Here is a 15,708-nt window from a genome sequence, read left to right as displayed (position 1 = left end):
TATTTGGTCTTGACTTGTCACAAAGCCCAAAATTTGATGTGTGTGACATTGCTTCATTGTTGAGTGATGTACTGAATTACCGACTTTTTAACTGAATGGGGAACATTGAATGTGTTGGATCGTACACCTAATGTGTAGGTCCATACACTACTTCCAGCTCTTTATAGATGCCTCTATAGTCTCGGAATCTTTTTGTACTAGGCTGATACACCAATTGTTCTTGATGCCCCGAAGTTTTGTTGAAGCATACTGCATATACTTATATATATATATATATATATATATATATAAGTATATACTAGGAGTTCTTATTAGACAAAACCAAAGATCTGCAGATCTATGGAGTTTGGTTTGAAGATTAGACTGGAAATTATCTTTCACTGTCTCTTTTTTTAGAATGTCACCTCTTCTAAGTTCTGTCTGAAAGCAGGAAATAACTTCGCATTTCACTAGGTGGTAGTCTGTTTGACATTCTTCACTGGGTATCATTGAGATATGACCAGCAACGCAAACACTTCTCTACCGAACGGAGGATTTAATTGGCGATCAGCTAATATTTGGATCGAGAGTGCATCCACATCATTTTTTTGGCTGTTTTTCTGCTCAAAGATGATGTCTGTGTCGTAGCAGTATGCGTCTATTATCGTTGAAGTTTCCAACACCATGTTTGCCTTGTATTCCTTTCTAGGCCTTAAAGTTCTTTCCTACTTTGGCACTCAGTTTTATTATCTACAGGAACCTTTTTGAAAGGACAAAGAGAATTGGTTTTTTCTGCAGGTATAAAATTTAGTTTTTTCTTACAGAATCAGCTTGAAGAGTTGGAAGTATCTGTTGAGGAGGGCAAATGATGCTTAATATGCAATGGTAAGAAGGAGACATGGTGTGATCAGAATGCTCTTAAGTTTTTGATCATGAAGCCAACTGCTGAGTGGGAGCGTTTGATTCTAGGTTTATCTGATTAGAATAGAGTGAACATGATATTCTTTGAGACTATCTTTCTCATGTCTTTCACTCAGAACAGCAATGTCAATGCTGAGTCGTGACAGTTCATGAGCAACTAGAGTAGAATGAGCCCGACACATCCGCTATTCATAGTACAAACGTGATTCCGATGTTCCAGTATGCGTAAATTAGTCTGAATACAGCTTTGGAGACAAGCGCATGCCTTTGTTTCCTTTATTGTGGTTTGATCTAGCAGAAAATGCCTGTTGAATTCTGCCAATACGGATAGACCCTAAAGGTGAACATTGGTTAGGCCTCTTTTCTGGGTCTTTCGTATGAAGCAAGTAGCTTTGTTTTAAACAGGTTGCTTGATAAGATCTTTTTCAAACGAAAATAAGGTTTTCTTCCACGCTACAAAAATTATATTTCCTTCTCTTTCTGAAAATAACAGATTTGACAATGCATTTATGCATGCACAAATAATCCATTTATACAAATTGAGTAGAGTAAAAGCGCGTGTGCTTAATTAAATGGAAATCATGTAAAAGAGGGATTTGATTATGTAACAATTTGAGAATGAGAAACATTCTAAATAACTACATTCGGAAAAGAAATTTAATGAGTTAAAAAAATGGAGTTTGATATTAGGTAATAGAATATTAACTTGAATAAGGATCATTCTTTGAGGTTAATTCACGACAATCTTTGGCCGCTTAATCAATTGATCAGTGAAAGATATGCAACATTGTATAAATCAGTGGTTATTAAGGTCCTAATTAACTTTAGTTACTTGAAATTTTATCTGTTGTTTAAAGCAAAAAAAAAACGACAAAAATTCCAGAACCCAAATAAATACCTGAAATTAAGTCCTTGGCTGAAATCATACTTCAAGCTAACAAATTCACATATAAAAGATAATTATCTCAGCGCTGATTTGGAACGATGAACTGCTGATGGAAACTTTTTGTAAGTCTGATTGGATTTGATGGATCGCTTTACAGACTGATGCCTTCTGGTACCTCTTGAAAGGAATTGTCGTGGAATAACATTACTTGGTGGAATCCATGGAATTAGATGTGATCGACGGGATATTTCATCCAATTTCATGATTCGGCCTTGTAATGATTGGTTGAAAAGACGTTCATTTTCCTGATAAATTTGTTGATCCATTTAACACATTCAAATAAATTTTAATTTAAAGCTAAACTTAATAACTATTTATTCCACAGTTGAGCAAAAATTCAGAGAACTCGAAAAAAAAACCTTTATATGAAGCCAAACATTGTAAGCTTCTCTTGCTAATGCTTCCTTATATTCTTTCGTATTTCTGCTTTGCATTTCTGCCGTCTTCCTGGATTTCAACAGCTTACGTTGCGCTTCCGCATTTCGAATTTTATTTTCTTCATACCTCAAACTGCTTTCATTTTTCACATTTCCTTGTGCAATAATTGCATTCATTGAAATATTGCACATCGAAAGATGCAAGCAGATATTTACAAATGTCGTTTTTCCGAGTGTTTTCAACTTTCCCTTCAAGGCTAAGCCTTACTTTGATCATCTCTAGAGACGTTTCTTGCTGAAGGACTTATCGACGGTTGTGATTATAAAAATACTGCAATGTCCGGGAATATAAGCTATTGATTCCTTAACGTGAGATGATTTCAATAGGCATTATATTTTTCATTACATGAACATTATCAGTTATCATTTCTACTCCATCTTTTTACTGAATAAGTTTAACTGACGGTATCACGAAATAAGTTTCTAGTGTGCAAACCATAGAGATAAGATAAAATAAGAAGCATGAGATGAGAAAACATTTCCAAACTCTTTACCATGCGTTAAATGCTTTCTGAGCCTGTTTATTTCTTATTTCCATTTCATGTTTTTTTTTCAGTTCATCATTTTCTTTATTTTGCATGCGCTGTTTTCGCTCCTTTGAAAGCCATTGCAATCGTTCATTTTTCCATGCTTGAAACATCTGAATTCAAAGAATAAAAGCTACTTTTTACTTCTAAAGTTAATCCATTTCTAATTGATAATATCACAAGAGGACTTTGTTATCACCAAGATGACATACTTAATATTAATTTATATGCTACTAGCCACACACACGTTTGGTTTAACTCACGTCTTATTATTTTTTAAAATATAACAAATTCTATACGCGATAGTTTCTGGTGAACGAGCAATAGAACTGTGGTCATTGCTGAACATACAAACACCGACTTTGACGGATTTCATGAAAAGTCTTCGAAATGTGTCACCTAACCTTCTCCTGTGATTGACATTCATTTTTCAATGTTACAGTCTGTTGTCTTTTCCCAACAATTTTGTGCATATTTCCAAAGAGTTATTTATTCCTTTATAACTTTACAATTCCACTCGTTGTCAATCAAAGATATCTCCAAGAAGATGAAGACTATGTAAATCAAATCTAAGACTTCCGCTTCCTGCAATTTTCTGAACCCACCTGAGTTGCCTCCTCCTTCTTTCTCCTCATTTCCTCCATCTTTTCTTTTGCTAAAGCCTCCTCTTTTTCCTTTTTGGTTTTTCTTTTTTCTCGAATTGCTTCATCACTTTTTTGTTTCCAAATTTCATAATTCCTCTCAGCTTCCTTCCTTCTCTCTTCTCTGGCCTATAAGTTAACTATTCAAAAATTTGAAAAGAAGTCCAAAAATTTGGTGACAATCAACTTAGTTATATCATAACGGAAATTTATGAACTGTATAATACCTTTCTTTCATTCTCTTCTTTCTCTTTCTGTTTTCGTCGCTTCTCTCTTTCTTGTATCAATTTTTTTCGAAACCATTCCTGGAATTCATCTTCAAATATTACTGATTATTCTGGACCTCTTTCCCTCCATTCTTCCAATTTTTTTGTCTTTCGAAGTATTGAGAAATGGCTTTACTTCGTATGCTTCCTTTCCAGAAGATGAACTTTCTCCGAGAGTGGTAGTCCTCGAATGTTTTTCAACTGGTTTTCTCAGCCTGCTGAAGTTTGTTAATATTAGTGAACTTTTTTCAACTGGTTTTCTCAGCCTGTTGAAGTTTGTTAATATTAGTGAACTTTTTTCAACTGGTTTTCTCAGCCTGTTGAAGTTTGTTAATACTAGTGAACTTTTTTCTACCTATTATATATCTCTTACAACCTTATTTTGGTTAATAAATGACCTTTTGTTTCTTGAAATTGTGTAAATTGATTGCATTCGAAATGTATCACATAAGTCATCCTGAGATACTTGTTTTTCCGCAGCCTTCTCAATAGCCTGAATACTCAAGAATTTGTGACTTTCTGATTAACCAAAACTTCTTTAGCTTAGATCTTCTATTTAAATTATTTCAATGATATCTTACCAACGAATTCGGTACTACAGCAGAAGATAAGTTTTTCCATCTTACTGTCGTTATCGATTGACTAGAATTCTGTCCATTTGAGACGATTGAATGCCGAATATGATTTTTACTCTCTGCTGTGCTAACCGCTGACGGATATCTTATTTCCTGTGCAATCGTGACAGCATCATTTCCACATTTGTCATTAATCGTTTCTATTTTTAGTCTAGAATCATCGAGCCATTTCAAGCAAAAAAGTCCGTGTGCTGACTGTTTATGTTAATATGTCGGACGGTGACATCTCAAATTAATCACAAGTGATCAATTTGGTTTAGCTGTATTGATTAATAACTAGTACCAGCCATATAATTAGCGCTTGCCAAAGCCACGTAACTATATTCCTTCTTAATTCAAAAATCAAAAGAAAAATAACATTTCCTTCCCAGATTTGCTCTGAGTTTTATTCGCATCACCCCTGTCAGAGTTAAACTGTTCTTCCTCTTCCTCTTTCATCTCACCACCACTTCCTTTTTCCTCCTCACCTTCTCGTTGCCAACGCTCAACCACTATGTCACTTTTCTAAATCATTTTTTTTCACTTCTAGAAAGAAATGATAATCTTTCAGATTTTAATAGCGCAATTTTTTACAGTTAGTAAATTTAAAATGTCTTTTTTAAATGTACTCAAAAAATGACTGGAAAACGCGTATTTATTATGCTCGGTTTGAGAGATAATGGAAATGTTTCGCTGATTGGAGCTGCTATAATTGGCTCTCCATATCGACCATGCCTTGTTATTGGCCTCTTCGTTAGTTGCATTTGTTTTGATAGCTCAACTAAAACAGGCAGTGCCAAAACTATTAAATGAAAGCCAAGTTCACCAGTTGAAGAAAACAATGATGAGAAACTGTACAAGTATAGGTAAAACTCTAAAAAAAAAAAAAAAAACTTAGAGTTAAATTCTAAAAATCCACAACGAATCTACCATTTGTGAGATTTGTGATGTGGAATCAAGACTGCTAACAATGACCTTTCTGAGTCACATTTCCTTTTTTGGACCGGATTTCCAGCATTTTGTCAAGCTCATCACTACATCTGTTACCGTTTCTCCGTGGTAATTCTCCATTCTTCATCCCAGTATTTTTTCAAGTACTGAAAGCCTGTTCACATCAAACTTTATTCATATGTGTGAAAAGTTAACGTAAACAGTAGTAACTTTTTTAAATTTCATAAATCATAAATGATGTTATTTTAAATGAAAAGATTTAGGCATTGTAGAGTTGTTTAATGTTCTAATCCAGAGAACGAAACTTACCCAAGGTGTATAACTGAAAATAATTTTTAGAATTTGAAAAAATACCAAAAAAAAAAGAAAAAAAAAATTCAGAAGGCACTAAAATCATGGTCAAACAAATAACAAACAACACAACAAACATGATCAAAAAATTCACTGAGAGTGGATGGAATGAGCTCGGTAATTCCTAAATTTATAATGTTTTTATGTAGTGTTTCAAAGATTAGAAGTTCGTTTGGAAAGTCTTTGGGTTATTAGTGGAATGCAGAAATTGGTCACTCTTAAAGTCTTATAGGAACAAGGAAAAGTCTGGAAGATGAGTTAAAAACACCGAAACAATAACAAAATGAAAAAATAAGGAAGTTGGTAATATTCTCGAAGCATGTGCTATAACCATAGCAACCGATGGACGCTTCAGGTATAGAAACTATTTTTTAAGTTTTTAATAATTACTAAAGGACGTAGAACTTAAAAAAGTTGACGAATCCAGAATATCAAAAATTTTAAAACCCTCATGTTTCTGAAATGGATAAATAGCTAATAGGAAAATTCAAGCGCGTCTTTGGATTGAAAGTTTTGGTAGTACAAGATATTATATGCAGATTTTATTCTCCGTCAAACGCGTAAACAAAATTTATAGCCGAAGATGATATCAATATATGAAATGATAAATTAAGAGATAAGTCAGGATTATCACTTCACTTGACATACAAAAAATATTAATAAATGATTTCAAATACATCATTTGCCGTATTTCAAAATAACTTCACAGGACTGATATGAGGGAGATATCGACGTTCAGCAAAACAAGTTGGTGGTCCACTAACCTAAAATGACACATTTATCTAAATAAAAGGCGTAGTAAATGATAAAACTTTTAGATAAATAAAATTAATATAATCATAGGATTTGTGTCATTCTTTTGGTTTTAGAACTGTAATTTTTTTGCCTAGTACTTACACGTGAATCGCTTTTTACATTAAAGATTTGCCTTAATCTGTGAAGCCTTCAAAATCCAGATGAATACAGATAATTTCAAAACGAGTTATAACAACTCATAGAAATAATGGAAGTACATTCATGCTACAATAGTATAAAATCTAAAAACGACATATTACTTGAGATCCAATAACACTGTCTTCTGTAAAACTTCCACTAAATTCATAACCACGTTCACTGCTTTTATGATTATAAATGTAATAAACGACAAGCATGGAAATTGCTGTGAATATTATCGCAAAAACGAGTATTATCAAAAGTATAATCACCAATTCATAACTTCCACTCCTACAATAACGTTTTTATCTTGACGGTTCAAACTTCGGTTTATAAGCAATTCAAAAAGAAATTATCGAGAACATTTAGGAAGCATCCTATATTTAAGATTACAGTTTCAAAAATTGAACCTTATGTATGCCCGAGGATGAATAATAAAGCATCGAAGTATCATGTGAAACCTGTCATTTTAAAATTATTCTGTTTATCAAACTATACTGGCAATTATGATGGAAGTTGTTTATAATAATTACTATGATTTCGAAAAGTTGTTTTGGGCATAAAACTTAAATACGAACTGTTTAACTTCCTGAAGTGTGCAGCAACCAGTTGGACAGCATCCAATATTACACAGATATGTGATTGGATTATCGCTAGCCAGGTTTTTGTAATAACATAAGTAACCGCCATTATCTAAAATAGAATTTTTCCCATAGTTTTCATTCAATTTGTTAAATTAACAGAAAGTCCATCGCATGATTCATTTTTCGAAATCCATTCGTCAATTTAGACTGAATTAGAACTTCATGCATTCACTCCATCAGAGAAAGCCTTAATTCAGTCTTTAAAGTTAAACCTAAACTAAAACGTACTCGTTTTTTCATGATACATTAAACCGCTCAGATTCTTTTTGATTTCACTTGGTATTCTTGACATAATTCTGAAAAAGATTTTTTAGCACACACAATGCATCTTTTCTCGATCCGAAACCATTTTCTTACGTCCTTAATCTTATTCATGAAGAATAAATTAATTAGTTAACATCATGAGATTTTTAAAGAACTAGGCTAGGCGATAACGAACTTGCTTCGTGCTTGAACAAAGAACAATTAATTTTATCAATGTGGCGATTACAATGGACAGTTACCATGATTACCGATGAATATCAGTAACAGTAATTGACTTTTTTGCTGATTTTTATTAAATAAAGTTTCAGTTTGGTAGATTAAGAGAACGCAAGTTAGTCTAGTTTTAAGATAATAGAAACCGAAAAAGTGCTAAAGTACTCAGTTGATAACTTAGTACATTTTAATTCTAATCAAAAAACTTGCGCGGTAGTATGCGTCACATGAAGATGTTTCTGTTCCTGTAAACTACTCCAATGAAAATTGCTCATCTGCAACAAATTAATTTCGTCTTATAAGTTTCATCATAAAACAGTCTAAAATTCATCATTTAAAGCGAACAGTGATTATTTCTACACCTAAATTTAGACTCCAAAAAAGACTAAGCTTTTTTTTTTTTTTTTTTTGAACTACATGTTTAAGAAATTAAGAAATTGGATAAAAAAGGCAGGCTGACCTTACAAGGTATAGAATTCGGAATCTGAACATCTATTCTTTCGGAATTTCAAACTTAATTTTTCCGAAAGAACACCTACAGAAGGTCGTTCACGAAATTAAATAACTTGACATTCAACTTGAAGTTAAGTAAGAAAACGCCTACCTAAAGAATAAAGCGGAAGTATCAAACTTTTCAGCCTAAATAAATGCGAAAGAGTATTGGAGTGGAGATAAGGGCTCAGCAAATAAGCAATGTAGGGAAATGATTAGATAAGTGGTGTAGTTCGGTGCATATGCGTGTATATATGTCAAACTGTGTAATAATGACCGTGCAGGTGAGTTGACCAAGCAAGACAGCTACTAAGTCACCACTTTAAATCTGTTTGCTTTACGGGTTTAAATTACTTTTGTACTAACACTTCAGAGTCCTCGCTCTATATCGCTTGGCGTTCTTCCGAAAAAGCCACTAACATCCTGTTTACTGTTTGCTTGTCATTCGTCACTTTCATCATTTCACATCTATTCTTGTATGTCCCTTTCTCCATCTGATTTTCAATTTTCAACAAATCTGTGATATCATTTTCATCACCGTCATCTTCTCTATCACTCCTCATAACACACATCCTACAATTAATCATCAATAAATTGTCACGTAACTGAATTCAAATAGGACACGCACATATATTTACCAACGAATGTACAATATAATTTTGGCTTCTCGAAATTCCCAAAACAAACTTGAACTGTTCTTCCATAAAAGTGTACATAGTAGATATGGAAGAGAATAATTTTGCAACTTCGGAATATGTAGTATTTAGAACAAAGAAAATGAGAAATCACTGAGTGATCTTATGTTACCATATGTTGTAACCAATGGGTTATTTGAAATCTCTCTGAAGGGATGAATCGTCTAGTATCTACCATCGTTGCAGTTTTTGTTTATAAAAAATGATTTGGCACGAATATTTCCTGAAACGACAATCATACAGAGTTTATTATTATTGCAAATTATCTATGACAAAGCACTCCAGAGCACTGATAATGCCAATGGACCGAAGAATATACCGGGAAAACTATTCCTTCGTCACTGCTTCTCAAAATACTCTATCCGGAATAAACAATCTCTTCATCGTCCAGAATCCAAATAATCCGGTCTCGACACGAAAACAAATGATCGATAACCAAGCCGAGCAGTTTTTTCTATCATTAGCCATTTGGTGTTCACGTAGATGTACGTATTGACAGAATGCTTACGTGGAGAACGGTGGGTTTACAGTGCAAACTGTTAGCTGTGTTAAAAGATTTTCAAAGCAAAGAGTTGAAGATACATGGTCTGGATAATTCTGAACACTGACACTGTTCACGTTGAAAGTACTGCAAAGATAGATTACTAACAAATTCTGGTAGAAAAAAAGGGAATTCGCGCAATATTTTTGCTAATAGGATAACAAAAGTTTACGAAATAATACATGATGGGTTATTAAAAAGCTTGATGAAGCTAATTTTTTAAATGGTTCATTTGAATGATAAGCGAAGTAGCATCATGTGTATTTTAGTTGATATATTCGGTTATAAATAGGTTCAAGTTGCAGAAATCACGAATTTCCTGTTAATTTTATGTCATTTTATTGAATGTTAACTCCATGTATCTAATTAATGCATCCACTTTTCATTATTATCGAAGGAAATTGGTCATTGGATCAAAAAAAAAGAAAAGGTTCTTGCAATTCTTGATGATCTTATCGTTCTGCTAGGAACTGAAGATGCCACTGAATTTATTTGGGATAGGAGCCGGGAATGCGAAATCACAACAGCTCGAGAACTGTTTTCGAGGTTTATATTGTTTTTTTTTTTTAAAGGCACTTTGTGTCAGTCTTTTTAAAATACTTCATACCACTGCTCATTTTTCGTCTTCTTACGTTTCTTGGAGTTGAGAAATCGATTGGAATCCAACAGATCAGATTTTGAACTACCAGCAGTAGGTAGGGCGCTTGGTCTTGAAACTTATGCAATAGTAATAGCCAAATGAAGTTTATATAATTGTTAAGTCTTAGAATTTGTGGTTTTCAGTTGATAGGAGGAAAATGGGAAAGTATCATTATAGTTTTATCTAGCGGTGTACGGAAACATTTATTTTTTATTCATTAAATCTCTTCTGACTCATGGTTTTAATATCAACTCCCTTTTTGTAGGAAATACTGGGACTTCCGATGGGAAAGATTGGCGTGGATCAGTTGTAAAACTACCTAATCACACTGTGACATTGGACAAAAGGCTTGCTGAAGGTAAAATATAAAATTCTGCTGTGGAATTTTTGTTGGTTGTTTCCAATATCTGCTTTTTAATAATTAGGTGGATTTGCGATTGTATATTTGGCAAGTGATAAGCAGGGGCGTCAATATGCGCTTAAAAGACAATTTATTAGTGATGATGTTCGGCAATTGGAGGCATGTCGAAGAGAATGCCGCATTGTGGTGAGTTGTTTATGCTACCAGTTGGTGAAGCTTCAGCTTTAAAAATGTACGTATAACAGCTTATCCAACTTTCAAACGCAATTGGAAGCAACTTTTTTATTATCACAAACAACTAGTGTTTGTGTTAGTTTTTATTTATAATGGCTTTTTGCTGCGATATAATTAATAGAAAATTTTGATTACTCAAGTCTGAGGTAATCACGAAGCAGTGTTTCGAAATAAACTATGAATAATATTCACTGTTAAAGTTAGCACAGTCATCACTTAAAATATTTCTACTATGTTTCTAATACGTTTGCATCTCAAAAATCACTGTATATATAGGTAAATGTTTAAGTTTTGGAATCATTTGCAAATGTATGATAAGTACATTTAGAGTTGTTTGGCTGGACACAAAAATATTGTGTCGTATATAGATCATATGATACTGAAGAATAGTTGTGGTGTATACGAATGTTCACTTCTCACTACTTATTATAAAAGTTTGTCTGATTCCTTTGAAAGTTTTTTCAGTCTTACTTATTAGATTCATTAAACACCTCCCAAAAATTGATCGTACTGCATAATTTCTTTACAGACTTCTAACTATTAGCTTTGAAATTAACTATTTTTTCCAGGTGGCGTGTTGCAACTGATGAATGAACGACATTTAGCGGGGCGCTGTCTCTCGGCAAATGAAATTTTGAAAATTTTTTGCGACGTATGTGAAGCAGTTGCACGTTTGCATCATTCTCAAACTCCAGTGATTCATCGTGATTTGAAGGTACATTTTTTATTATCGTTAATTCATTTTGTGCAGAGTGTTTCGGGATAGAAAGTGATAAATGAAACTTCTTTTTTTTTTTTTTCAACTGCATAATTGTAGGCTGAAAATGTTCTGATAGATGAACAGTGTCCTGCTGCACCAGTATATGTTCTGTGCGACTTCGGAAGTGCTACGACAAAGGTTATTCCTATACCTTACTGTTAATCTCTTTCTCGTTCTTAGAATAATAGTCTTTCAATATTTTTTAGCAAAATATATCTGTGTAGGAAACCTTAGAGCTTCATATAGTTTAATAAACACTGATTAGATTTTCAGTTATTAGTGATTTAATATATTGTTAGCATTGTAACAATTAAATATTTATAATGAAATATAAAAAAGCTGCTTATTTTACTTCATTTTGAAGGTTTTGTCATCAGATACTCAGTCACTACAGTTTATTGAGGAAGAGATTCATCGCTATACGACACTGGCCTATCGAGCTCCTGAAATGGTAGATATTTACTCCGGAAAGCCTATTGGTTCGTTTTGCTCAATTATTGTGGTTATATGTAGTCAAGAATATTGCACTCCCTTGGGAAAACTTATTATTCTTTGGATTTTAGGTACAAAGATTGATATATGGGCGCTTGGTGTTATGCTATACAGGCTCTGTTATTTCAGTCTTCCGTTTGGTGAAAGCTCACTTGCAATTCAAAATTGTTCTTATAATTTTCCAACTGAGCCCAATTATCCGGAGCAGTTACGTGCCATTATAAGTATGTTCTTTTACTTTTGTTGATGAGATTTTAATTCCAGTTAAATTACGAAAAATTTTGAACTGCTGATAAAATTTTTTAACTGTGAGAACTATATTCGAATGATTTACATTGCATATGCTGCTGTAGGAAAATTATAACTTATGTCGTTGATAGTGGGCCAGCAAGAAATTAAAGCAATTAATTATGTGTATTTTCTTTGAAATAACTCAAAAAATTTGAAGAGATGTAAGCAATTAATTTATTCTGCGTAGTTTCAGAAGTACTTCTTGATCCGGATCTTGTTCGCCGTCCGGATATTTATCAAGTTTCAACGCTCGCTTTTGAAGCTGTTGGACAGCGTTGCCCGATTGGTAACTTAAATGTATGGTAATTTGATGTGACGGCTATTTACCACGAATTTAATATCAGTTAAAATGTTATTTTATTTATAAACATAGAATTACTCTTCTGAAAGTAATAGTGATAATGCACGTATTGAAAGCCTACAAAGTTCAAGTACTGGTTAAAAGCACGTATTGTTTTTATGTTGCTATATTCTGCTGAAAATCTTTTTCCAAGGTTGTTTACCAGCACTAATTTTCTTTGTATTAGAAATCTTTTTCAGAAAGTTCCAGCACTGCGTCTAATTGATGCCGTCCAACATCTGCTCCAACAGGAAGTTAGTACAACAGCAGTTGCGGGTACGTGCGCACGTACATCGACGTTCACTAATTTTGATAGCTGTGTTACACCAAAGGAAACAGCTACTTCCATTAATCCAAGATTGAGGCCAAAACCATATACCAATGTAGTTCGCTTGAATTTGGTCGATTCCAGTTCACGTTTGCTGGATGTAAGTAGTGTTCATTCCACAATTATAATTTCACTGCATCATCAGTCAGTGTTTTTAGTTGTCACATTCTTACCACATCACCAATACTTTTTGCAGGTATCAGTCAGTAAACAACAAAACAGCTCATCTTATCCAGAAATCGGTGTTGCACATGCAGGTATTCAAATTTTATTAGTTATAATTATGTGAATATGGTCGATTTAGATCAAGTTTCGTCGCGGGATATTTTATCAAACTAGTGCTTGCAGTCTTGTTTTCACTTCCTTTATGGTAGGTTGTGACTTATTCTTCTACTTGTCATTCCTGATCTCGTAATCCTTCACTTTTTTTATGATGCAAAAGACACTTATAGTAAAAGGGACCGTGAAATATAGAACAGTCTATTGAGTTATAAATTGAAATGACTAAGCTATTATAAAATTGTTTGCTTATTAAGAATCTTCACAAAAATCATCTTGTGGTACTGCAGAAGAGTATGGCATTGAAACTCTGAAATCAAGTGCATTCAGGTTATTTTTACACTTATATGTGTTTCGCCTTTTTTTTCTGACAATTTTTTTCTGACTTTTTTTGTTTTCATATCTTTGATAATATTATTGCTTGGCATTTAATGATGTATTTATATATAGAGCGATTCAAAATATTCAGAGAGCCAGAAAGTCAGTATTCAATACTCGGTGGTGGAAACCGTACTTTCTCCCCACTAGGAAACTTTTCAGTGGATGAATCAAATAAAATTTGATAATATTAGAAGTTTCTAGCATTGCGTTGACATAAATCATGTCTACAGTTGTGTCACGTCACCGCTAAGAGATACATTCCTTGACCAGTTATCTGCTTTACCATTAATCCGTCATGTCATTGAGAAGCATCGAACTGATATCCTTTTAGACCATACAGCGCTTCAGGCGATAGCAGTACCAGAGTTGTGGCTGCAGAATTTACAGTTGAACCATTCGAGACAGTGACTGTAATTGTTCCTTCTCCAGTGAATTTACCGGTAGAAGTCAGTTTAACACAATATTTTTATGGCTTTCGGTTCTAACTGAAGTATTTTCAGAAAACAAAAAGGAACTGATTAAATTGGTATGTGCTTTTAGAATGATGACATTTCATGGAATCCATTCTTAATTGCGCCGTTCAGCTCACAAAGAAATGATTCAGCTACTTCACAGAATACTGCGATGGATGATCACAGCTTTGGACATTGTTTTGACAAATTGCCAAGGCATTTAAAACATTTTGCATCAAGTAATCTCCTACTTTATGTTTGGCCTACTTACTCAATGGTCGAAGAATGTTTTGAATAGTTTTCTCAAATTAAAATGATTTTTGGTTTTCTATTCATATTAGATCATACATTTGTATTTTCCGACCAAATGTTATATGAGCAAACTTCATGCTCCTTATTTCAATCTGTTATATTTTAAAGGCAAAACGGTGGAAGATAATGTAAATTTAGAAATTAATGAAAATGATCCATTTGCTGCAGCACCAATTCATCACTATCAAATGAGGTTCTTTTTGTTTACCACTTTTTAACTTTGTCAGTTTTCAACTAAGGTGCTGATATTTGCGAGTTTTTTTTTTTTTTATTGTTCTGTCTACCCTACCAGTTGTGTCTCACTTTCAGCACGTACAAACCTTTTATGAAATACTATTTGATATTTATCATTTAAAAGCACCTTGAAACATCTTTTTTTTTATCTCTCTTCTCGTGCCTCAACTTGAGGGAAATTAATCTTCAAATAATATGTATTCGATTTTCAATTTTGAAATCCATTATTAATGGGTTGACAATTTCAGGATTGTTGAACAAGTTTCCAGAAAAGGTACAAGTAAGTATCTCATTTTCACATCTCTTAAATTTGTTATGTGATTGCCTTTTTTTTCATCTTCGAAAGTTAGCATCAGCAAATGAATCCTGAACTCATACAGATTGCATTAGTATAGTTGAGCTGACATTTATATAAAGTTCTTAAGCAGATTGCCATGTGTTGAAGGTTTGTGTAGAAAATTACATCTGATTCAAAAGTTTGCAGATGCAGCACAGGAAAAAAGTCAATTAGATGGCAATGCAATTCAAAATGCTGTTGTTAGTCATGAAATTCTTTCATCATCTTCAAATCATAATAATAAACTTTGAATATTCTTTTATCGTTCATTCTGAGAATGACTTGCGGAGTTAATGAATGTATTTTTATTCAGCAGTTATTAACATCCAGAATATTTGAATTGAAAATTTCGAGTTTGAGGAAAAAGAGGAAGGCGAGAAGAAATGTTTAAAAAAGTTATTTAGGAAATTGAATTTCAGAATAACAGGAGTTCCAAGACACTACTTTTCTGCTTTCTAGCAGTATTTTGTCGTCGTGAAGAATAAATTAAATAAATGTTCTGGGCGGGTTTTCATCTGAATTTGCGACTGTAACTACTGTTTCTTGTGTTCGCTTTAGTTCTCGGCTACTTAGTTGCTTTTAACATTTGCTACATTCCTTGATATTTAAGGTCTTTCTTTAATTTTAATTTCAAACTGAACGAATAAAAAGAATGCGTTATAGGAAAATCCTTTTCTTGAGGGGATCGTAACGAATAATAAAGTTTTAGGCGAATGCATGGCTTACAGCAGTCGATATTTTACTCGTCAAGTATTCTAAAATGATTTGGTTATGATTGCTCTAAATTATAGTTTTTTGACTAATTATTACAAAATGATTACCAAAAATTGGATGTTAGATACATTTTCGGGT

General features: G+C 33.2%; 3 protein-coding genes across 4 annotated transcripts; 1 reads left to right on the top strand and 2 right to left on the bottom strand.

Annotated features, from left to right (window-relative positions):
* Positions 1 to 1,860: 1,860 nt before the first annotated feature.
* Positions 1,861 to 5,409, bottom strand: Bma-maph-9 (Uncharacterized protein; the record flags this gene model as incomplete). The annotated part of the gene is made up of 11 exons (XM_043074139.1): positions 1,861 to 2,091; positions 2,206 to 2,350; positions 2,778 to 2,923; positions 3,416 to 3,580; positions 3,679 to 3,756; positions 3,854 to 3,935; positions 4,116 to 4,210; positions 4,299 to 4,503; positions 4,711 to 4,856; positions 4,973 to 5,112; positions 5,307 to 5,409. The coding sequence occupies 11 exons, from the start codon at positions 5,407 to 5,409 to the stop codon at positions 1,861 to 1,863; spliced, it is 1,536 nt and encodes a 511-aa protein (XP_042930073.1).
* Positions 5,410 to 6,325: 916 nt separating this feature from the next.
* Positions 6,326 to 7,502, bottom strand: Bm9197 (Uncharacterized protein; the record flags this gene model as incomplete). Its single annotated transcript, XM_043074138.1, has 4 exons — positions 6,326 to 6,397; positions 6,689 to 6,857; positions 7,145 to 7,259; positions 7,439 to 7,502. 4 exons carry the CDS (start codon positions 7,500 to 7,502, stop codon positions 6,326 to 6,328), a joined length of 420 nt encoding a protein of 139 aa, XP_042930072.1.
* A 2,389-nt stretch (positions 7,503 to 9,891) lies between these two features.
* On the top strand, positions 9,892 to 15,107 carry Bma-sel-5 (uncharacterized protein; the record flags this gene model as incomplete). Of its 2 annotated transcripts, none has more annotated exons than XM_001898825.2 (17): positions 9,892 to 9,961; positions 10,321 to 10,413; positions 10,481 to 10,602; positions 10,979 to 11,084; positions 11,220 to 11,365; positions 11,468 to 11,548; positions 11,775 to 11,889; positions 11,974 to 12,126; positions 12,387 to 12,490; positions 12,734 to 12,961; positions 13,058 to 13,118; positions 13,398 to 13,470; positions 13,853 to 13,967; positions 14,062 to 14,212; positions 14,394 to 14,478; positions 14,768 to 14,793; positions 15,004 to 15,107. In XM_001898825.2, 17 exons carry the CDS (start codon positions 9,892 to 9,894, stop codon positions 15,105 to 15,107), a joined length of 1,833 nt encoding a protein of 610 aa, XP_001898860.1. The 2 variants fall into 2 exon arrangements, with proteins under 2 accessions (XP_001898860.1, XP_042930071.1); XM_043074137.1 differs by having other exon boundaries at positions 14,768 to 14,799.
* Between the last annotated feature and the right edge of the window lie 601 nt (positions 15,108 to 15,708).

This window comes from Brugia malayi (assembly GCF_000002995.4).
Source record: "Brugia malayi strain FR3 genome assembly, contig: Bm_v4_ChrX_scaffold_001, whole genome shotgun sequence".
In the NCBI taxonomy this organism is placed as follows: Eukaryota; Metazoa; Nematoda; class Chromadorea; order Rhabditida; family Onchocercidae; genus Brugia; species Brugia malayi.
The sequence above is the reverse complement of the archived record's forward strand: the minus strand, read 5'-3'. Positions and strand labels throughout refer to the sequence as shown.